Source organism: Pyrgilauda ruficollis, unplaced genomic scaffold (assembly GCF_017590135.1).
Source record: "Pyrgilauda ruficollis isolate IOZ18807 unplaced genomic scaffold, ASM1759013v1 scaffold35, whole genome shotgun sequence".
Lineage (NCBI taxonomy): Eukaryota > Metazoa > Chordata > Aves > Passeriformes > Passeridae > Pyrgilauda > Pyrgilauda ruficollis.
The window spans coordinates 6442963-6466298 of record NW_024524934.1 but is presented as its reverse complement, the minus strand read 5'-3'; the positions used below and the strand labels follow the sequence as shown (position 1 = coordinate 6466298).

The 23336-nt window shown below is 40.9% G+C and overlaps 2 protein-coding genes across 7 annotated transcripts in view; one reads left to right on the top strand and one right to left on the bottom strand.

Moving 5' to 3' along the window:
* The window catches only part of JARID2 (jumonji and AT-rich interaction domain containing 2), a 213842-nt gene extending 202980 nt beyond the window's left edge, over positions 1-10862 (top strand). For all 3 annotated transcript variants that reach the window (XM_041475330.1, XM_041475331.1, XM_041475332.1), the window contains exons 15-18: positions 4218-4348; positions 6407-6590; positions 8084-8191; positions 8909-10862. In XM_041475330.1, the coding sequence (XP_041331264.1) occupies positions 4218-4348; positions 6407-6590; positions 8084-8191; positions 8909-9085 (600 nt within the window). In that variant the 3' untranslated portion in view covers positions 9086-10862. The remainder of the gene's footprint in view (positions 1-4217; positions 4349-6406; positions 6591-8083; positions 8192-8908) is intronic.
* The window catches only part of DTNBP1 (dystrobrevin binding protein 1), a 65882-nt gene continuing 52074 nt past the window's right edge, over positions 9529-23336 (bottom strand). For 2 of the 4 annotated variants that reach the window (XM_041475333.1, XM_041475335.1), the window contains exons 8-10: positions 16848-17003; positions 14818-14961; positions 11510-12408 (exon numbers count right to left, since the gene is read on the bottom strand). In XM_041475333.1, the coding sequence (XP_041331267.1) occupies positions 12161-12408; positions 14818-14961; positions 16848-17003 (548 nt within the window). In that variant the 3' untranslated portion in view covers positions 11510-12160. Of the gene's footprint in view, positions 9721-11131; positions 11485-11509; positions 12409-14817; positions 14962-16847; positions 17004-23336 lie in introns of those variants that run through there. The other 2 variants (XR_005955773.1, XR_005955772.1) reach the window with 2 other exon arrangements.

Genomic DNA, 23336 nt, shown 5'->3' with positions numbered 1-23336 from the left:
AAAGCATATACGTCACTAACTGTGTTCCCAACCTTCTGAAATACACTCTGGGTTACAGATACTATTTTGGTAGTGTTTTATAGCTAAGCCACTAGTAAATTATCCTTTACAGCTTCAGACCAAGTTACTAAGTAATTAACTGTAATATGTCCACAGTTAGGAATTGCTTCTTTAGGGTAAATGGAAATCTTCCAGCCTGGTTATACTAACTGTATATTAACTTAGTTTGAAATAAAAGGTTATTTTATTATATATTTATTTTGGGGGAAGGTGGGAATTGTGTATATCTATAAGTAAGGCATAAGAATCCTGAGCTAACCTTTCCTGTCTGAACGTACATGATTATATTAACTCCATGTGCTGTATTTATCTCTCTATTGAACACTTGTTTGATATCGTGAAAATGCTACTCCTGTAAGAGACAGAAATCACTATGCAGCAATTAAACAGCTCTTGGTGCCTCAAATTTTGAAGAACAGTTTCTTTTGATTAATTTTTAAGAGCTTTGCACTGGGTAAATATAAGATGGCTGAAAATCCCGCAGATCACAGTCTATGATGACCTACCTTGGAAATTGAAGTCACAGCTCTCACAAACTTTACGAGAACCACAGATAACATGTTTATATCTAAATAACTTTCGAAACATCTATTGCGTTGTTCTTTTATTTCTCTTTTTTTTCCCTTCCCTTTCTGTCCTCAAACTGTCTTATCTTCTTAATTCCCTTTGATTTTGGAAATTATTCTTTGGTTCCTCCACTTTGACAAGGCCCTTTGCCATCTTTGCCACAATGCTGGCCAAGGTTGTGCTTTCCTGAGGTGTGAGATGTTGTGTGTAATGGGTGAGATTCCCCTTTTGGACTGTTAAATGAGCTCTCTGATAAACAACTGTATCTTCTATCTGTTTGTTCTCCACAGCAATACTGACAATTTTTAGCATTTGATAAATTAACTTTGTTTTCATCCTGTGATACTGTGACCTGATTTTTTTTATAGTGACTCTCTTTATATTACTAAAATGCTGTTGTTTCATTTCTGTATTGAATGACTGCTCAATCTCTTTTAATACATGAAAAAATGAAATTCTGCATCTGAAATTGCATTGATTTCAGTCTTACAAGCACTCTGGAAAAATTGTTGGAATAAAAGAGTTTATATAAACACCTGTGTAAGGGGACAGTCAGGTTTAAACTAGACCATATTTGGAACAAGGTTGCTTGTTTTAAAAAGCACTCTTAAGAGCTCTTGAAATTTTAAGGTAAGGATAAGAAGAAGATTTAGAGTTGTGGTGGAAGAGTGTGTGTTTGGAGTGGCAAAGGGATAACTCCATAGCTTCAAATAAGGCACTGGGCAAAGTCAGTGAAACTCATTTAGGAAACTGAAGTAAAGAATGTTGGATTAAATGAAGGCACTCTGCGTTAGAGGTTTGGAAATAAGAGGGGATGTCTGGTTTTTAAGGAGGGTTTTGGTGCTCTTAAGGCCTACCAGAAATTGGGTGGGAAGAGACTCAGCTGGTACTGTAATACAAGAGGAAGAAGTGCATAGGAAAGATGGAGTTAGTCTTCCAGCTGGAGCAGCACTGCTGCACACACAGGGGAGGTTACAATCCATAAGCCAGGTTTAACTCTGTTACCAGTGACACAATCCCTGTGCACTGATCTCCAAAATAGGAAAGTTGTGGTATTAGCACAGTACTCCCTGGCCATCCATGGAAGAGGCTGGCAGGGGCTGGACAAGTATTTCCCTGCCTCCAGTTTTAGTTGGGGTGAGGAACATGCCTTTAAAACGCCACAGGTTTCCCACTCCTTGGCTCCTGTCACAGAGCTGTCCCACCCTGAGCACATGGGGCTCCTTCAGGTGAAACCAAAGGGAAAGTGTTCCTACAGAAGTGTATGTGATGTCCTTACTAGAAAAGAGCTGTGCTGTAGTGGAGCACAGAGAGATGAAGAACCTTGGAAGAGCAGTGAAATGCTGAATAACCACTGCTGTGGAAGTAAATGTACAAAGAAATGAGGACGGGGCAACCACCATGGTGGCTTTTGGAGCAAGGACATGGCCTCAAGCCCTTGAAGCTTTTGGAAGTAGGTAAGGACAAGAGTTGCAGCTGAGAGAGTCTGTGAGCATTTTTGGGAGAAAAGGCTCCTAAATAAATTGAGAGGTGAAGTTCACACACCAAAAAAATAACTGATTTAAAGAAAAGCAGAGGATGGGTCAGGTTTATCATGAAGGGAGGAGGTCTCTTTCTGCGTTCCTCAGGAGTTTGTACTAGCACAGTTTAATGTATCCATAAATAACCAAGGAAGGGAAGTTAATAGCAAAGCTAATCCTTTATGCTGAGGATATTAACAGTAATGGCAGCAAAAATTAAAGCTATGAAGTGTTACAGAAAGATCTCATGATACTGAGTGATCCAAGTGAGAAAATGGTAGATGAAGTTCAGTGTTGATAAATATTAAATTTAAATTTAAAAACATAATCCTAATGTGACAGATCCAGAGATGGGCTCTGAATGATGGGCTCTTGCTACTGAGAAATGAGGTCTTTGGATTCCTATGGAGCTGTCAGTCAAGTGCTCTGGAGTGGCCTAACAAAATACATTGATTGTTAAGAATTAGAAGGAGACAACAGATTACAAAGCAGAAACTGCTCTGCCACTGTGTAGTCTTGGACGTTTGTGTAATTCAGAGCCCTTAATTACAGAAGGACTGTAGATGAACTAGAAAAAGCACAGCAGAGATCAATGGTTAAAATTATTAATTAGCCTCTGCATTAAATACAAGAGTACTACTCAGCCTGGAAAATGAATGACCAAGAGATGTCTGAGAGCAAAAGAGATCACAAGTGCCAGGCTGATGACAATTATAATGTGAATGTTCACTGACTTCCGTGACAATAAAAAACGTGCCACTAAAAGAAATAATCAGGCAGCAGTACAAGTCTGTTGTAAAATAGTTACTTGTGTATTTCACTGATGTATGGAAGAGAAAAATGTACCTAGGTTCAGAAATTCAGATAAATGCAGGGATACAGCATGTTGTGCTAAACCCAGCTCGGGCTCAGGGTGTCCCTGGGCTGTCACCCAGCTGGAGCTGACCTTGCTTTTTGTCCAGCCACCCACTGTGGCCTTGTATTCTGGCTGTGTGTGTTGCCTATGCAGAATTTTTCCCTGGATTGGAGTCTGTTCTTGTGTACACAGCCTCAGACTAAGCAACCCTAACATGGAAGAATCTTCCCATACCACTTCTAACAGTGCATTTGTTCCAACCCCACACAGGGTCTAGCAGAGCAAATAGCTTCTGAAGAATACTTTTCTTACCTCTGAACCTCTTTTGAACCCTTTTTGGTCAGCAAATGCTGCTATTCCATTTTCTGTGGTAGTTGCCACTTGAATGCTCGCAATGGGTGCTATTAAAAATGATTAATTTTATGATACATTGGTTGTGAAAAAAGAAATACCCAGAGCATGTAATTAGGGTTACAGAACAGGGTAAAAAATAGGGTAAAAAAAATTAAGGTAAAAAATAAAATCTTTGGGGTTGTGTGTGCTAGTAGGTTTTTGGCAGGTTTAAGCACTAACCAGAAATGTCACCCTCACATTACAGTTCAGTGTTAGCTCATTTGAACTCTCTTGATTCTACATAAGCCAAAACAGACCTCTGTCGGTACTGGAAAAATGCTGCACTTTTCCCACCTGCACATTAAATCAAGGAATTGGCCTACCTAAAGATTATCAAAAGGGTTTCAGGTACCAAAATAATTCAGTTTGTATTGAGTGAAAAACAAAACTTTAAAAGCTTTCACAGAGAGGAACCAGTAACAGGCAGAACTGAACTCCCCTCTTTGCCTGTTGTCTCTTTTCCCTGTCATCTGCCTGTTTTGCTAGGTTTTTTATGTTTTTAAAGATGTGAAATAACACCTGTCCTGGGTTTCAAGTAGAGCATATGTACAGACCTTACACTATTTGTATTCTGAGCCATCCAGTATTACTGAGCTTGAGTGATGGTGTTGCTCCTCTTGCCCTCCACAGGAAAAATTTTCAGGGAAGAGAATTTTGAGGTGCTTGGAACATAAAAGATTTTACTTCTGGTTGTTTTAAAAGGCTACTTTTTGCTTCAGTTTATTAGTATCAATAATTTAATTAACTTTGACTTAATTCTTGGTAACATTTTATTGTCAAATTTTCCTGGGAACTAATGTGGCAATTTCCTCCTGTCCCAGGAAATGAAGCGGCGCCGTATAGCCAAACCATTTTCAATGGAAAAGTTGCTTTATCAGATTGCAACAGCAGAAGCAAAAAAAGAAAACGGACCGACTCTGAGTACAATATCATCGCTCCTGGGAGAGCTCAGGTAATGAACTGGGGGCCTGCTTACCTCTTTTGTTTTCCTCGACAGACTCCAGAGGTGGATGACGTGACGTAAGTAAGCCTTTCAAACACACCTTGCCCCTACTTATCCAAGCCAAAGCCCAGCAGATGTACCTGAAGACAGGCACACATGGAAGAAGCAGCTTCCTTGGTTGCAGCTGATGTGACAGTGCCCATGGTTAGGATGTCTTAACTCTAAGAATTCCCTACTTTAGACACCTGAAAAAAATTGGAACTGCAGTTTGCACTGGCTTTTTATTAATTCTTGGTGCTGAGAGTTGAGATTTCCTGATGCATTATGTGAACTATGTGATGCCAAGTGGTTAAACACCTTCCTTGAGTTTTTCAACCTCTTGGCATCAGTAGTCACTGTCAATCCATGTCTGTAGTGGGTTTTGCACCAGGAACTCTTGTCTTCAGTATCAAGGCAGTTATACTACAGGTACAAAAGGTCCTTTGTATACACAGAGTTGGTTTTAAATAGTAAGAGAGCAGTTGTGCATGCATCGTAATGCATCTGGCATTAGAACTCCAGCGTTTTAAAGAGTAAAAGCTTCACACTCCTTTTTCTGTCTAGCATTAAGGACACTTGTTCAGGGTTTCTCTTAAGATAGGTGAGAAAATATAATGTTGCCTGGCTTCCTGTGTAATGATCTTCTCTTTTGTTCCCTACCATGTAGTTGCTACCTATCTTTCAAGTTTGTGACAACTGATACTCGAGATGTCAAGAAAGTTTTGATGAATGGAGTCTACAAACTGTATTTAACTAACTAGCATGCTCATTTGGAAAATTTCCAGTGACATATTGAAGGGGAAAACAGCCCATGTGTTGTTTAGTGTTCAGAAAGAAATGCAAAGAGGTGTGCTGACTGCTTTACCTGCAGGTGGCTCCCCTGTGGGAATAACCACTTTCAAGTGCCTTTTTTTTCCCCTTGAAGAGGAAGTCTGCAAGTACAAAAGGCGAAACAAATGTTGGTGTTTGCTCTTAGACCATCACATCGACCTTTATCAGAGTGGTTCTCAAACTTGTTCTTATACATAGGTTGGAATTCACTGGAGGATATGGATCCTTCCTGTGGCTGGTTATAGGAAACAAAAGCCCAGACAAAACAATCTGAAAAAAAAAGGCAAAAAAGAAAAAAAAAAAGCCATCTGAAGTGGAACAGTGTACCATATTTTTTATACTTTGTTTTGTTTTGCTTGTTTGTTGTGTCTCTTGCTGCCTCTTCTCCTGATATGCCTTGGTTGCTCAGTTTGCCCGTGCCATTTGCTTAGCTTGGCTCTCCACTCATCTTCAGCTGTGTCTGGTGGTGCACTTTTTTATCCTCCCCTTCCATCTGCTCAGCTCACTCCACACTTGCTGTCTTCCACTCAGCTCCAACCCAACCTGCTCTCCTAAAGCTGTAGAGTTCAGCACAGGAGGTATTGTCCGCCTTAGAGATGCCATGGGTGAAGGGCAGCCGGAGGGCTTGGTGGTTGTCCTTTATTGACATCTCCTTCTTTTTCCCTGGGTGTACAGCAAGATCTTCGTCTTTTGGCATAGTCACTTGCCCTGCTCCCCCTTTCCTGCCTGAAGCACCTTATGGCAGCAGGTCCTTGGTTCATCTCTGCCTCCTGATGAAGGCTTGGCTGTTACTCCTGACAGCCACGGCTCCTCTTCCTCAAGGTGGCTTTTGGCAACTTCAGGAATGACAGTCATGTTAACCACAGCTCCCGACTCTCCACATGGCTCGAGCAACCATCGACCTCCAGGAAGTCCTCGGCAGTCCCCAGTTCTCTGTGGAGCAGTTTGAGAACCATTGGCTTGATACAGTGGTCGCTGTTAAAATCCGGAGATAGCTTTTGCAATTAGGCAGCGAGCGTTTCCTGGGCGCTGGCTGTGCTCGCCATGCTTAGGGAATGGCACCAACCTCCGACAACACTCAGGGCTTTGCTGTGTGGAGCTCAGGTTTCAGTGATGAGCGGGGTGAATGGGGTGACTGTGTGTGGCTCTGTGGTGGCTGGAGGCAGTGCCAGTGTCTGATTGTGCCCCCGTTCACAGGGACACGGAGCTGAGGCAGCGGCGGCAGCTGTACGAGGCCGGTCTCCACTCCTCGGCGCGCTACGGCAGCCACGACAGCAGCAGCACCGGCGTGGATGGCAAGAAAAAGCCTCGAAAGTGGTTGCAGTTAGAAACGTCAGAGAGGAGGTGTCAGATCTGTCAGCACCTGTGCTATCTTTCCATGGTGGGTACAATCCTTTGCCACTCCTGGGGTACTGTCCCCCTACCCTATCATTCCAGGGATCTATAGGCTATAGATATAGGATCTATTTGAGAGACAGCACGTGGCCACGGAGCCATGTCCTGCATTCCATGCAAGACACAGAGGTGTTGATGTGGCATTTACTGCCTTGGCCAGTGGTGACAGAAGACAACGGGGTCAGCTGGCTTCCCACCCTGCCAGAAGGGATGAACCAGTGCCCTCAGACACCTAAGAGATGTTTGCACTGCACTGGAGGGCTAACAAAGGCACCTGCAGGTTGTCAGCAGCAGTAAGCTGTGACAGAGCAGGTCTCAGCTCACACACATGCCATGAGCCTCAGGCACGCAGCCACAGCCCGTGCTGAGACAATGTCCCTGCAAGCCAGACTGCAGGGGAGATGTATCCCATCCATCAAGCTGTTTGCCAGCCTGTCCAAAAATAGCCCATAAACATTCTGTCTTTTAAGAGGGAAATGCCTACTGGCTTTTGAAGGTGTGCTGACCACTGCGGTGGCACTTCCAGTCTTAGAGCTGTATGCAGAACACCTACAAACACAGCAATGCCATTAAAAAAACGAGAAGCCCCTCCCACAACCTTCTATACCATTTTAATCCAAGAACAGGTATTCAAATAAACATAATGCAGTGCATGTGAGTCCATATTCAGTCCTTTAAGTTTGGGAGTTCTTAGTCATCTTTTGGGGACTTTTTGGTTATAGATGTTTGGTTTTTAATGGAAATGAAATGTAACTGCATATAATCAGATGCAGCTGTTTCCCTCCCTAGGATAAAATATGCTGAGTTTATACATGTCTTTAGACCACTTTTTAAGTAGCATTAGTTTGAAGTAACTTTAAAATGAGTTTATTTGAAAAAAAACCCTGAAAATACTAACCAGAACCTCTTTATGGACCTTCTGGTCCATTTGCTCTGGAGTAATTTTAATCATTGGGAAGATGGGAAGGATCTTTCTGTGTCACTCTTTGACAGTAGCTGTGGATTAAAAAATCCCAACTTGCTTGTTAAATTGCAAGCTGAGTGTGCAGGCCTGGCAGGCAGCCAGCTGAGCAAATGTCACCTCTGCTGAACAAGACAGTAGTTGAGGAATCCTGTGGCTAAGCTCATTACATCCTTGTTCAAGGCAGCATTTTAAGTAATGGGAAACTACTCCTTTCAGGAGATCTTTAGGACTGCATAGGAGATGCTAATAAATGCATGTACTGTTTGGATTTAGCCCTCATTACTATTGGTGGAGGGATTTTAAAATTATAGATATATTTGCCAACATTAGGCACTCTAAAAGGGATTTTTTCTTTCTAGTTATTGCACATCCTGAATGATTTCAGATTGTGCTTCACACTTTGTAGTAACATCCAGGTGTAGTAAGTCAGGCCATAATTGAATACTGTGTGGAGAACACAGGTACAGTTTGGAGTTTAACTGCACTTCTTCCCCCACCTCTGCTCTTCCACGTAGGTTGTACAGGAGAATGAAAATGTTGTCTTCTGCTTGGAGTGTGCCCTGCGGCACGTGGAGAAGCAAAAGTCGTGCCGGGGGCTGAAGATGATGTACCGCTACGATGAGGTGAGCGTGACACCGCCCCGGGGCCAGGGGCTGGGTACCCCTTTTGGGAGGACACTTCACTCTGTCCTACTGAGGCCTCAGGAAAATGGTCTTAGGTTTGGGGGTTTGTCTTGGTTTTGGTTTTGATGTGGGAAGAAGGTGCTTTATTATGATTTAAGTAAAAAAAAAATAAACAAAGGGAACATGATGACACAGATGAAACCTGAAGCATAAATTCCATGAATATGTGCCACAGAACATAAGAAGCCACTTGATGCTTTGGGATGGAACATGAGGCTTTGCTTTCACTGGTTATGCTATGGTTAATTCTGTACTTTGGAATACCTTCCCTCTGTTGGTAACTGGAAGTTCTGTGGACTTATTCCAGTCCAGCATGATCCCCTTTAGGGCAAACTTGCAGAGCACGTGCAGATGAGAGGTGCAGTAATGGTGCCAAGCAAATGCGATGATGAATAATCCCAGAACTCAAGATGGGGGCTTAGTCCTGTGCCTGGGTTCTGGGCTGAGGTTCCATGTCTTTAGCTGTGAGGGGACTTGGCCCCAAAGGTGAAGAGCAGAGCGGTGGGAGAAATGACACTTCAGCCGCTGTCGGTACAAGCGGCTTTTTAAGGTGGAGCTTCCCAGCATTTCTGAGCGCTCCATTGCACTCCTGTTTAAGTGACTCTGAAGGAAGAGGAGATGCTAATTTGTGTTTTGTTTTTCCCACTTCCTGAACAGGAACAAATAATCAGTCTTGTCAATCAAATCTGTGGAAAAGTATCTGGTAAAAACGGCAGCATTGAGAACTGTATCAGCAAGCCTACACCAAAAAGAGGACCTCGTAAGAGAGCAACAGTGGACGTGCCATCATCTAGGCTTTCATCCTCCAGTTCATCCAAAAGTGCTTCAAGTTAATCCTGAAGATGCCAACACTCTCATTTTGTCAATTTATATATATTTTTTGTAATTATTATACCATAGTTTGGAGTACTTGCTGTAGAATACAAGCTGTCTTTGCACTAGCTCTAAAGAAGATTTTCTTCTGGTTTTAGAGAACTAATTTTGTTTTAGCATTAAACTGTTGAAATTTTTTTTTTTTTTGTACTTAGACTAGATAGATACAGCAGTCTGATTTTTTTAAACTGCCGTATGTTCACTGTTTTAAAACCGGCAAGGGGCTGATAAAATACGAATTTGTATTGTCCCTATGGCTGAAAAAATAAAAAGCCTTTTGGTAACTGTGAAAAAAAGGCTTTTAACCCATTTTTGAATAGGTTAAAGTTTGATGTGTTTTATAATTTGTTCTCCGGTCATGTGAGCAGATTTTTCTAGAGAGAAAAGGGATAGGAGACAAAAACTTGAAAGAAATTGCTTTACTTTGGCTGTCTTTTATTCTGTCACAGCAAGATGAGTTTTGTAATTTTTTAAATTGGAGAATACACACTTTCTTTGGGAGGTTATGGCAGCTGAAGATGGACTTTGTTTCCTAACTGTAGGCAAAAGGAGGAGATTTGGAGTATGTTCTCTTTTACCAGCACATCACTATGCATCTGTTTTGAGGGGAAAAAAAAAAAAAAAAAAAAGAAAAAAAAATTTAAAAAAAATAAAAAAAAAAAAAATAAAAAAAAGGAGGAAAAAAGACTGCCTGCCTTGAGGAGTTATGTGAGGGAAAACTGTGCCTGATTTCATTAGGAAATCCATTCTGTTATTTTTTGGTGCTGTTGGCTACTTTATCAAAAACCCTTCAATAGCATCCTTTAAAAAATAAAAAAAGATTAAAAAAGAAAAAAAGTGATTGAAGCCATAAGTGCTTCTTTTGTCATAGACGTGCAATCTTTCTAACATTCCATTTCCATTCCACTGCTGTTTTTCACATCTTTACACAGTCAAGCATTAATTTTGTTTTGAATTTGTTTCATTATATGATCACATTTAGAGCCACTAGCAAGTCTGCGTATTTCTTTTGAATGTGAAAATGCATTTGCTTTCATCTTGTCTATTTTTTCTCTTCATGTTGTAACAAAAAAAAAAAAAATCACACCTTTTGTACATATGCCTGTAAATTTTTTTAAATACTTGAGCCTTTTCTTGGGGTGGGGGGAGGGATGGCAGAGAGACAAGATGAAGAAAAGCCTTACGTTTCACTTTCTTCATCGGTTGGATTGGATGCTTACAGGGTTTTTCTTGTAACATTTATAAGTGCTGCTTACATCACTGAACAACAACAAAAAATAATAATGGAGTAGCTGTTGCCCTTTTCTGGTTGTGTGTACAGTATGTGTGGAATAAAAAAGGGAAAATGTTTTCACAAACTGTTTTGTTTCGTAATTGAATTCAACAATACCGTAGCTACCCATATTGCACTGAGCTTGCCAGTGGTGACTGTCAGGAAAGTCCTATAATACAATTTGTTGATTGTTGTTGCAGAAGACTGAACTGTTTTGGAATATTTAACAATAACATAAACAGAGTCAAGTGTTTTCAAATGTGGTTGTCTGGTTTTTATGGCCTTGCTGTGTACTTTTCCCTCTTGACAGTAAACTTCTGACTATGGCTTACAGTTTGACATTTAATTTATTAGCGCTGCTCTGCTCTCTTTCCTTGTAAGGAAAGACTTCATGTTGTTTATTGCCAGTTTTTTGTTTACTTTCCAGGTTTGTACTACGAGGTTTAATAAAAAAAACAAAACTTTTTTGGACATTTTGTCTGTCTTCTGGAAAGCGAGAGAGTAAAGGAAGCTCCTTCAAGGTCAAGCCTTGTTGAATAGTAAATCTCTAATTGTAGGTAGGGAGCTTCCAGCCTTCATTTCCCAGACAGGGATCAGCTAACAGGAGAATCCTTAAGGAAACTGGCTACTGCCCAGCTGGCAAGGAGCAAGGAGATACCCCTCTTCCCAGCCATTGGCTTTGTCAGGGCAGGTCTTTGGAAGGGATCTACATCACAGCTCATCCTTTTACTTACACTGTTTCTGATTACATTCCTTCCCTCTGTGCAGGAAGAGCAGGAGCCAGGAGCCTTCTCAAAGGAGAGCAGATCCCTGAAAACAGAGCATGAGACTTGACAAGCAACAGGCATTAGACATGCTCAGACCTCAAGTTCAGAGAGAAAAACGACTGCAGAAAAAATGGGAATGAGATGATGCCTATAGGTCCTGAGGTTTCTAAAATACACAAACTTAATTAACAATTAACTCAGGTTTATCTCCCTAGTGTAGTCAAACAGATGTTACCATGGAAAAGCACATTACATTGGTGCTCCTAATCATTTTTCTTCCTGAGTTAGGCTCCTCTGTTCACTTGTCATGGATAAAATACCTGGATAATCAAGTAAAAGACATGGTTGGAATAGAAATTCTTTATTTTATCTTGAAAGAGGAGTAAGTACACAATGCTAAGATACCTGCTCCACAAGGAGTGCAACATTTCCATATGCATCTCTCCTCCTTCTCGGGTTCTTATTTTTTCCTTAACACCTATAACTAAGTTGGTCCTGAATAAGAAGTGTGAGAACAGTAGACACCGCTGCGTTAGTAGACAAAGGCAGGAGGCAGACAGTAGGTAGTAAAGAGTAGAAAATAACTTTTCATTTTGGTTTGGATCCTAAATCTTCATTTGCAGCAGCTGAAAACATGCAAGGAACAATTTGGGTTCAGTATTACACATCAACTCTTAAGTACTTCCAATCAGCCATTTAAAGGTTAGTGGTCAAAGTAACTTCTACCTTTCCCCTTAAATTCTCTTATACATAGTATATACAACAGCTTTACTGCTCCCCTGAGCCCCAAGACTACTGTTAAAGTGTGTGTGCTTTAGGCGTAATTTTTTCTTTAAAAACCAACCTCCACATGACTGGCAATTTTGTAAAAAGGCAGTATTACTAAGTAAAAAGATCTGGCTGTTACGCTTGGTTAGCAAATTGTTACACAGGCAAGCTCTTCATTCACTTGTTCATTCATTCAGAAGACATTCTTAAAGGATATGGTTTTAAGATTCAATTAGTTTGAGAGTCACTTTCATCACTGCCATCTGAAGCACCCTTTCTCTCAGTTACAGCAGCAAGGGCAGTGTCCACTTGAACCTCCTCTTCATCCGACTGAACAACGGGGGATTCTCCTTCGCTCGCGTCCTGGCTGGCGGAGTCGGTGCAGGTCGAGGACAGGGAACAGAGTTTCTGCCGTAACTCCGACTGGCTCGGCACCTGGAGACTGATCTCGTTCACGTAGGTGTTGGAGTCAGGCCCTGAGAGTTGGGAAGTGACAGCAACAACAACCATCAAGCTCTGGCTCAGCGAGGGCATTGAGAAGTCAATGCATTAACACCAGCTCAGCGCTGGTTAAGGAGTCACTTTCAGGCTGTTTTCCTTCTTTTCCAAGACGCCAAGTACCCCCCAATAAACTCAGTGTAACAGAACTACACAAATTGGAAATTTAAAACCAAACAAACAACTAGGAAGCAGGCAATAAGAGTCATCACCAGTTTTGACTAAAAATGAAAATGCAAAAGCAAATCAAATTTAGTTCAGCATGAAAGCAATCCTTTGGTAGAGCTATACCCCAGCTCAGGTGCACAGGAGTGGGATTTTAAGATTCTGCTTTTTCCATATCCTGTGTAAAAAAGACTTGGAACACAGTGCAACAGTGTTTGCTTGCAGTTTGAGAGTTCAAGTTTCAAAATTAGATCCTCTTCCCTGGACAGTTCTGGACAGCAAAAAATTTCAAATGAGGAAACACTTTCTAAACACTTTCTATGTGATCTGCCAAAGAAAGCCCTTTTTTCCTTCTTTCCTATACCTAACAAGTGTTTCTCTATCCTCAGAGCACCCAGCTTCAGCTGATGAGTCACTTTAGTGAGAAAATTCTCTTAAAAATTTTATTAGAAGTTTTTCAGAAGGGTCAGATGGATATGAGCTACACCTGACCTCTGCTCAGACTTCGCAGAGCAGCTCAAACCACACTGTCTATGCCTGCTCCTCAAGTACCTGAGTTATATTTTAACACTAGAAATTTTAGAGAACCTGCCTTGTGTGGTGTACACCAGCATGCATTAGATCAATTTAGACAACACACAGAGAAGGAGTTTTCAGGAGTGACAGAGCTAACTCAATTTTGCAGTTTAACTTACTGTCATGAAATGCTGAGAAACCAGTGTCCATAAGCTGGCAATGTTTATATAGCAAGGCAGATTTAAAAACATTTTAATGTCTTGAGCTGATTCTAATTTTTACCAGTTATTTTAATAACTTACCTTTATTTTGTGGTGTTCAGGCCAATTGTCAAACAAACCTTGCCCTGACAACCCAGTTCTCCACTGACAGCAAAATAGTTACCTTTAAGCCAATCTCATTTTTCTAAGAATGGAGACTATTGCATATTTGGTTTGATACTGGGGTGCTAGGTTCTTAAAACAAGCACAAAAATCCCTTAATCAGAGGGAAATAAAATGTCTGGGACCACAAAAGCAAGATTCACGGGACTTACAGTGCAGTAAGGTTGCAGTGTTGGAACATTATTGCAGCACAGGTACATTATATTGCAGTGTATGTCCACGTAGAGACACTGTACTGTAATATTTATATGTGCTGTAATATTCAGGTTACAGCATAAAATAAAGAATGCATTTTTTTCAAAAGCTAATGCATTTATCGGCTTAGTTAAAAAAGTTGTTTCTGCCCTTCCTTAGATAATCCAGCTGAGACTGTTTGCTGTTAAGACATGAAGCTTCTTGGTCCAACATCTGCCAAAAAACCAGCAAGGGGAAAACAGTTCTAGATTCTGCAATTACTGGCAAGCTCAAATGATGATCAGCTTTAATAATGCACAAAGTGGATGCCTATCCAAAACCACCCATCTCAATTCAGTTTTTGCAATGAAACACAAAAACCTAAGTCTTTAGTACAAGTGTGCCTTGACCATTTACCACAAGTTTTCATGTTCACAGCAGGTGTTAATCACCTTTACATATGGAGTACTGTAAGTACTTCCATAATGATACTTCAATCTGTATTTTGAGAAGAAATCAAAAGGATCTTTAAAGGAGTTTCGTCTCCTCTCCCACAAGAAAAATCATTTTGGCGCTTTTGAGGAAAGGCATTTTAGCACTTAAGTTTTTAACTAGGAAAACATTTCCATGGCGGGGAAAAGATCCAGTATTGAGACACGAATTCTCAGTGTATATGTAAACTGCTGGGTTGAACCTTGTCTCCCAGTATCTCTCACCAAAGGTCTTGTATTACACAGCTGGTCCAAGTTTGACAAGCAACATTCTGGACAAACTCTAAGCAATCAGTATTAAAAATAAAAGCCTAATTACTTCAAGCTTTCTGTTGATGTTTGTCAAAATGTCCTCTATTAACTCTATATTGGGAAAAATTCCCCTCAAGCCAGTATGTAAAACATCACCTATTCAGACTTTGATGAATACAATAGGGAGCTGCAGTAAGAAAAATGAGATTATCTGGAAATACCACACAGTTTTGCAGCAACTCCCTTGTACAGCAACTAAATGTTAGCATTTCGAGAAGCACTAATGAAGAACAGTCAATCTGCATCAAGTGTGATGTTTTATGAGATAGCATCACCCATTACAAAAGAGAGCAGTTCTGGTGGTTTATCACTGTCTCTAAGCAGGCTGTCACTACAGGTACCATACCCAGCATGGGAGACAGCACATTATTGTCTTCGCTTCCTGAGTTCAAAAAGACGTCGAGTGCTTCCTGGTCAGACATGTCCATTAGGTCCATCTGCTCCAGCATGTCCACGTTCACCTCCATGGAAGACATACTTCCAATGGGTTCTGCAGGAGAAACAGCACAACTGACCATCAGCTACATGAGGTTATTACCTACCAAGGCTCCAGAGGCTGCTCTAATTGTCTGCAGCAGCAATAATTAAACTTAGGAATGGAAGGAGCCTGCCCACAGGAGCTGCTCAGCAGCAACATCAACCCAAACCCAAGAGCACTGTGTGCAATCTTTGTTGTGAAACTAACATCCATTACTGCTTCTGTAAACCAAAACATTTTTAGCAGCAGTATATATAGCAATAACCTTCTCAGAAATAAGCTGAGATGGGACTCAGGCACAAGGATTGAAATTTTCCATTTTGGAACACTCCTTTTCAATTTTCTCAACCAGAAGTCTTTTTAAAGAAAAGCAAACACATTTAAGGACACAGTCACTAAAAGTCAATACACAAAGGTCATAGAAATTCAGAAACCAGGATTAATGTTAACAGAAAGCAGCTGTTCTTCTCTCAGTTAATCTAAGAAATTACAGCAGTCTGTAAAACCCAGGCTCATGCCCAGTATCTTCTCTCAGCATGGGTATTTCACATTACTAATTACTCAAACAAATGACTTATTACTGTCAATACAGTACTGACAATTTGTAAGGGAAGTATAAGTAAATACTTGTATGAGCATCTTCTTCCTTGAACAGCAAAATATGCAAACAGGAAACAAGTAAGTTCAGGGCCACTGAGATTTAAATCCACCTGCTGCATAGTATCAAATTATTGCAATGAACAGTTTGCTTGTTTATCTAAATGTAACAATTACATTATTGAAAGCCTTCATAGGTGAACTGAAATTAAATTCTGTAATTTGATTGGGGGATTTTTTTTTTCAAATATGCTACAGCTCTGCAGTTTTACATGTACTGCAGGTCCAAATCTTTCATTAAAACAGTTTCTTTGACACACTCGGGCTCCACATTATCCTAAAAACCTGAAGTTCCAAATGTTAGGCAGCCTAACACTCTAACAGAGCTGTGTTTCCAGTCAGCCCATGGCAATGTCCACTTTTAGTCTAAAAGGCAACCTAGTACAGAATGCAGGGAACTCCTAACTCAGTTCCTCCCCTAACCATGTATTTAGACTTACATATCCCACCTCTCCTTAGCTACCCATGCAGAGCATCTTGCAGATGAGTATTTATAGCGCTCATGCAGAGAAATGGAAACCTTGGATTGTATTCCCCACTCTGACATTACAAATGATAGCAGAACTGCACTTGGAGCAGGGACAGAGTATCTACATTTTTCCCTGCCACATGAATGCATAATTTCCCACTGGCTTCCTTACCAGTCCAACAATCCCTGCATTTTGGCCTAACAGATGGAAACCTCCCACACAGAATTCCCGGTAATCTCTGGCATTCTTGTGCTTTAATCGGTCTGGAGATGCCAGACTTGTGTCATTTCATAATAAGGAGAGCACTTAATGTGACCTCCTGTGTCCTAATCACACCCAATGGGAATAGCTGCCACCTGGGAAGTGCTCAGAAATGCTACAGTGAACTTTCCTCTGCACTTCGCAAAATTTTCTGAGGCATCTCCTTGCCAAATGACAATCCCAGGCTTTGGAAGTCCAGTGGACAAAGCAGCTGCCCCCACCCACATTTTTACATAGAAGCACTCTTCAGCTGCAGAGAAAAACACTGTTCCAGATGTAGTTCAGTGCTCTGCATTTCCTTAGACAAGGAGCAGAGCCTGACTAATCTTCTAAGATACCCAGTACCCCTGGGACACAAAGTTTGTTTAAAAGGCTTATCTGAAGTTCCAGTTCTACTGAGGAAGAATTTGGATATTTTTGCCGTGCTTCCTCTGTAAGCACTGCTGGCTCTGCCCGCTCAACAATGCTCTCCAAGCTGGGACTTTGTGCAAAAGGCATTTCACAACTTGCCTCTCCTCTCGGCTATCTGCAAGTATCCTGTGGAAAGGTATTGCTCCATGTCCTGCTGGAAGGCTTCTTCAAAGAACTTCTGGCGCTCCTTTAGCTTCATCTGCTGGGTGTGCTCCATGTCCAAAACCTTCTGCGCATGTTCAGCATCGAGTTCAGCTGAGCATAAAACAAACAGACAAATCAAATATTGCAGGTGTATCCCCTCGCTCTCAGAACTAAAAACCTACAGAACCAGTTAAATAAATTCTGACAGACTGTTATTGCAATAAAAGAAGCTCTCTGTGCTTTGCAACTGTATTTTAAACCAGGATGGGAATACCGTATTAAGCAGCATAACCTTCACATTAAAGTGATGTCAGAACCATTTATCTTGAGGCAAGATGCAAATTTCCTGAGTTGTATAAACAGGAACACCTGAGAGCACTGTCCAACAACAACTGGGATTTCAGAATCCTGCAAAAAAACCCTGAGGTAATGATGTTTCTGCAGTCACGTGCACCTAATGCACACAAAAGCAACACTTTTCATTTGAATATTGCTGCACATTTCCACCACAATGCAGGTGTTAAGATATATATATATATATGTACTTATATGCACATACATAAGTGTGTGTATGTGCGTGTGTTCCTGAGATTCTGGCTTTGCCACCCTCCAGACAGAATGGAAAAATTCCATAAAGAATCCTACATTTTTGTGCAGCAAAGGAAATGTTAGACAGAATTAGGAAATGTTAGACAGAATATCATTAGAGGAACTCCTTCCCCTCTGTTTTGCTCAACACTGGACAGAGGGGAAAAGAATTGTGCTGTTTATTGCAGAATAATATCTTCTAGAATAAAAATATGTAATTGCTATTGAAGCACTGACTGCAGCCAGACTGTCAGGACATGCTTCAGAAACGTTGCTTTTTAGCAGGAATATATAACCTGGAACCCTTTTCCCAGAGTTCTCTGTTCACTTTTCTGGTGTCATGAGTGCTCTGCTTACAATAAAAAAGGAATTTTCCAGCTGAGCTACTGATGGAAGGGATGGGGGTGGCGAGAAGAGCTGCTGGTCTGTTCCATTCTGCCCATTTGGGAAAGCTCCAACAAATACCACTGGGTGAAAAATGTCCAAGCTTTCACATGCCAGACAGACACAGCTGGAATATGGAATCCACATGAATAAATGCTGAGGGCACATAAGGTTTTCTAGGACAAGCATTGTGTCAGTCTTCCAGGAAAAATGTTATGTTAATGATATTCTACAACACAGACATTCATTAAAAGCATTTACTATTATGGAGACTATGGCCAAAAGCAGAACATGTTTTATTAAACCAGGCAAAACATCAGAGAGCAGTTAATTCACTCTGTTGCCTGCATCAAGGTCACAGATCATACACAGAAGCAACTGAACTGTGGTTGATGCCAAAAGAAGCCAGGAAACTGGACTGACACACCAGATATTCATTAAAACAACAGTAAATAAGCAGAAATCTCTTTCTTAAAGGAGATTTCAGAAGTAAAACATCAGTGTATAAAAAGAATGCATCTTCCCTGAAGGCAACATGTCTTTATTATCAATTACACTGTGGTGTACGATGACTCCATGTCCCCTGGAGCAACTCCTTTACTGCAGTCCTGGATGATGAGCAATTATTAATAACATTGTCTATGATGCAGAAATGCTATTCAATTGTAATAATAAAAGCCAGCGGCTCTCACAGACAATGGGAATTTTCTGTTTGTCTCATAATATATTCTGACAGTTTTGCACTCTAGATTGGTAGTTCAGGATATTTTTAACCCCAAAACAGAGATGGCATCCAAGTGAGACTTCATACAATCTCTTCCTTGACATTGAGCTCTTTGTTTTTAAATTTTGCCTAAAACGTCCTGTAAACTGTTGAAATGGTCCCTGGCCAGAGCTGAATGGCAACAGCTGCCTGCTGTGCTGGCATGTTCCACAGGAAACTGTAAACACGTGAGCTGAGGAGCTGTCACAGACTTGCTCTCCAAAGTCAGGTAGAGAGTTAACATCTAGAACCTTGCTGCACGATTTCACGCCCTGCCAGGTGTAGTAAGAGGTGCTTGGCTAAGCAAAACCAAACTGCTGCATTTGGGTCTTGTGTTTGTTGTCAGAAATGCTAAGGATGGGATGTGAAGCCAACCGTCAAACATGAAACCAAAGAAAACAGGTGCATTGTTCTTTCACAGAGCTGCTCAGAATTACATTTTCCCTAAGCCAAGTGTAGTTTATAAAACACTGAACAGACACAGAACCAAAGAAGTTCCAAGAAAGACAAGAGTATCATCCATATGCCATCATACACTGCTCATATGAATTCCTCCAGGATGCAAACTGAGAATTGGCACACTTAAAACACTATTGTATTTTGACTTTCACCCTAAAACTGTACTTTTCAATTAGCAATGGCACCTATATCTCTATCACACTGCTGTGCACAGAAAAAAGACAGACTACACAGAAAATGCTAATGCACAATTCGATGCAGACATACAGGAGTTGCCACAATAACCCAAATAAAAGATGACTAATTCCCCACCAGCTATGACTTTTAAGAGAGCAGACACCAACAGTAGGCAAATTTTTTTCTAAAAAAGTGAACACTCGAGTGCTGAGGCACAGCCTTCTGCACCATGCTGAGGAACAGCCCCACAGCTCACCCTGCTCACCTCAGGGTACAACCCACAGCCTGACACCCCTGCCCCATACCTTCAGTGTTTGAACAGGACACCAGGAGAATCCAAACTCCAAAGGAACAAATGACAATAGCCTGTAGCCATACACCTCAAGTGTAGAGGACACCATTTCCTGGTATCACTCCTAGGCCCGGCTGACACTTCCTACAAATTCAAATTCTGCTGGAGTACCCAAAGCGTCTATGCACCCAAAGTGACCATTTAATGCTTTAATCTAAAACATTTTCCAGCTATGCACAACAGATTTCCCAAATAAGCTGGAAGAGTGACTTAAAAAAAATTAAAATTAAAAAGTAAAAAATCAGCAACTGAAAAAAACAGGGTGTTTACATGGCTACCACATCCCTTAGACCCAACATGAAAGATGTCAAGTTGTCCAAATGGATGGCTTTTTGGTGCTTTCATGGACAACCAGTTTACTTCCCTTCAATTAATTTATTATGTAACTTTACATCTCATGTGACGTAGAACCCATAAATGCATCTGGTCTAAAGAGAGAAAGACACAGAGAACACAAAAAAATGCCCCTTTTTTATCCCTCTACAGTTCATTCGCTTTTTGTAGACTCATCCAACCAGACCATAAAATGCATGCACACATTCTTTATGGGGTTTTTTTGCTTTTGCTACAGATATCAAGCAGCCCTTCACTGAACTCACTCCTGGTTTTTGATGTTCCTCCTGTGCTGGGAGAGCCTGAAACTGGACATGGCATGAAGACACGCTGGATAGAGGATAATCCCTTCCCTTGAACTCCTGGCCACGTTCCCAGTCACACGGCCCAGGCTGCTGTGGCCTTCCCTGCTGCCAGATGTGCTGCAGGCTGGCACCCGGCTCGCTGCCCATAGCACCCCCAGGGCTCTTCCATGGAGCCAGGGTCATCTCCAAGCCCCGTGCCAGAGCCTTCCATCTTCTCCTCTGGGACAGAGCTCTGGCTTCTGGCCCCATCCCCAGGTAGGGAATGACCCACAAAGCACTACCCTCCCACCCAGGCGGTCATTTGCCCATCCTGCCGCGCATCCATCCAGACTGTAACATCATCACTCAGCTGCAGGAGCACCGTGTGAGATTGTCAAAACCTATCAGTAGGCTGGCTACTCACTGAACAACCAAAATCCTTCAGAAATCAGAACAGTAGAATCATAAAAGCAGACAATGGAAGGCAGACAGCCAAGCAGCTTTCTGAGTGCATCATGACTTAGCAACCTATACTGCAAACTGCCTCGTTGCAGACCTTTTCAACTAAAAATATCAAAGGAAGACAAGGCACCAGGGAGTGCTTCAAAGGATGCAGTTTTCCTCAAAAATGTTTAAATTATTCTTGACAGAACTTAGAATACATGTTGATGCTATAAGGGAGGATGTGCAGAGCACTCTTGCACTATAGTTTGCTGACAGGTGGGGAGAGTGTGTTGGCAAAACTCGGGGGAAAAAAATAAAGTGACCTAGGTGCACACAGTCTTTCTTCCACAGGAGAATGAAAGGAAAACAAGCAAAAACTACAAGTCCTAGGTGTTTTTAAACTCGCATTTAATAGTCTCTTTACAAAGCAATTTGGTTTTGCTAAAGATATAGCCAAATAATTACAATTTTAAAAATTCACTGGAATGTGAAGTCAGGATTTCGCACAATGACAGAAAGATCTGTGTTTGGAAAAAACCCCACTGATCCAAATGAGATTTACTGTCTGCCAACTCTCTAAAGCCTGCACTTTCATGAAGAAATGTTTTACTAAAATTAAGATTATTAAAAAAAAAATCAGTTATTAAAAATGACCGTATGTACTTCTTGATAATACCTAACTAGGGTTTTTATAGATTGCATCAGAATATGAAAACTCTTGTCAAGAAAAGCAGAGGTTTTACCAGTGCAGAGAGATAATTTTTAACATTTCCCAGCAAGCAGTTTCAACAAGTTGGCTTACCTTAAAAATTCTCTTTAAACAAAAAAAAAAAAAGCTTACTTGAAATCCCTGAAATGTAAAGGATAAGCTAAATAAATATCAGAACAAACCACAGAAAAGAGGTGCCTGTGTACAGCAGGATTCCAGTTACTAACGCAGCACCTGGAGGAAGAGGCAGCTTCCAACCAATGTGACAGGAAACAGCTTGGGAAAAGGTTTCCACAGAACTCCAACCTTTATCTGGCTACCAGGAAATCATCATAGTTGAGACACTAAAAATATGCTCCACCAAAGAGCAAATGCACAAATTGAGTCCTAAAAATGTAAATACATCTAGGATTTAAAAAAAAAAAAAAATTAAAATCACATTTGTGATTAAAAATACACCAGGCTGAGAGGACTGCTCTGCAAGGTGACCCACTCTATAATGGAGTCTCATTTTAGAACTAGATTTGCTGTGGTTCATAAATTTTTGCCCAGTTCATTTGTCACTAAAAACACCCCAAAACTTGAGTGCATTTGCCTATTTCTCAATTTTTAAAAAAAATTAGGAGCAGACAAATTTTTATGCCTGCAAATGTGGCAAGCAGGAATGACTAGAATAATTTTAATTGGTTTTAACTATAGTCAAAATCACCACAGATATACTGTTCTATGGCAGATTAAGGATGGGGTTTTTCCACACTTGCTTCATGTCATGCAAAGCATGGAAATGTTACAGCAAAAGCTTTGGAGGGGAATTCTCTCCTTCAGGCACGTGCCTGACTCCTCCTGGGTTAACGAATCTGCAATCCACCATCTCCCACTCTTCTGGTTCAATGTCCTTTATGGTCATGGGTGTTCAATGACAACATGTGTCTTTCTAGAAGACAGAATTTAGCAACATGACGTCAGACGGATGTGAGTACCACAACCCTTCCTCAGCTTACACCAGGACAGGCTCTGTCAGCAACAGGGTCTTCTACCTCCCTGATTTATCCTTTAGTCAGATTCCTACCCCAGTGAAAGAGAATAAAAAGTGACTTGCAAAGGAAGGAGGGAAGGATAACATTAAGCTGAACCTTTGTGCAGAAAGTAACAAAAAAAAGAAAAAAAAAAGGCAACAAAAAAAAAAAAAAGCAGCAAGCATCTGAGTTCACACCCTTGTTTCCTCCCTCCCTATACACCCTCTATCTAAAGTATGTAAGAAAAATAATTCAGTTAGTGAGCTGCAAAGTTTGCATTTCCACTATAAATAAACCTGACAATGTCACATGTACCTTCAGTACATTTAAGTTTATTTGTGAAGATGATCTGGCTTTAAAATTTAGCCACACACTGATGAAAAATCCCACTATTACAGAAACTGCACCTGAAAACAGCTCAAATGATTCAGCACAATTCTACTGTCATGAAATGCAGTATTTAATGCATATGCTCTCCAATTACTGTTTTTTCAGCCTTACCTCAAAACTACTAATTTTCAAATGGGGAAAAGGAATCGATAGCAAATCTAAACCCAAAGTACTTAAAGTACAAACCACGGCACTGCAGCATTCTATTAATGTTTCCAAAGGTCCATGAAACTGTCCCAAATAAGATTAATAACATCCCATCGTCCGAGTACAAATTGATCTATCGAACAATTTAATGACTATTTTCCATTCCAAAAAAGATAACGACTCTTGCTTTGGAATTAGAAGGCTTCCAAAGACAGGCAAGCAGCTTCTGCTGCTACAAGAATAGTGCCAATCTTAACCTTTGCACAGCTGTGAGCTATTTGCCTTCCACATCAAATTATGTGCATGTGCAGACATGTAAATTAATGATGAGATACTGTTCTGCTGTCACAACACATAGTGCACAGGTTGAAAACATGGGTTCCACGACATGGCAAATC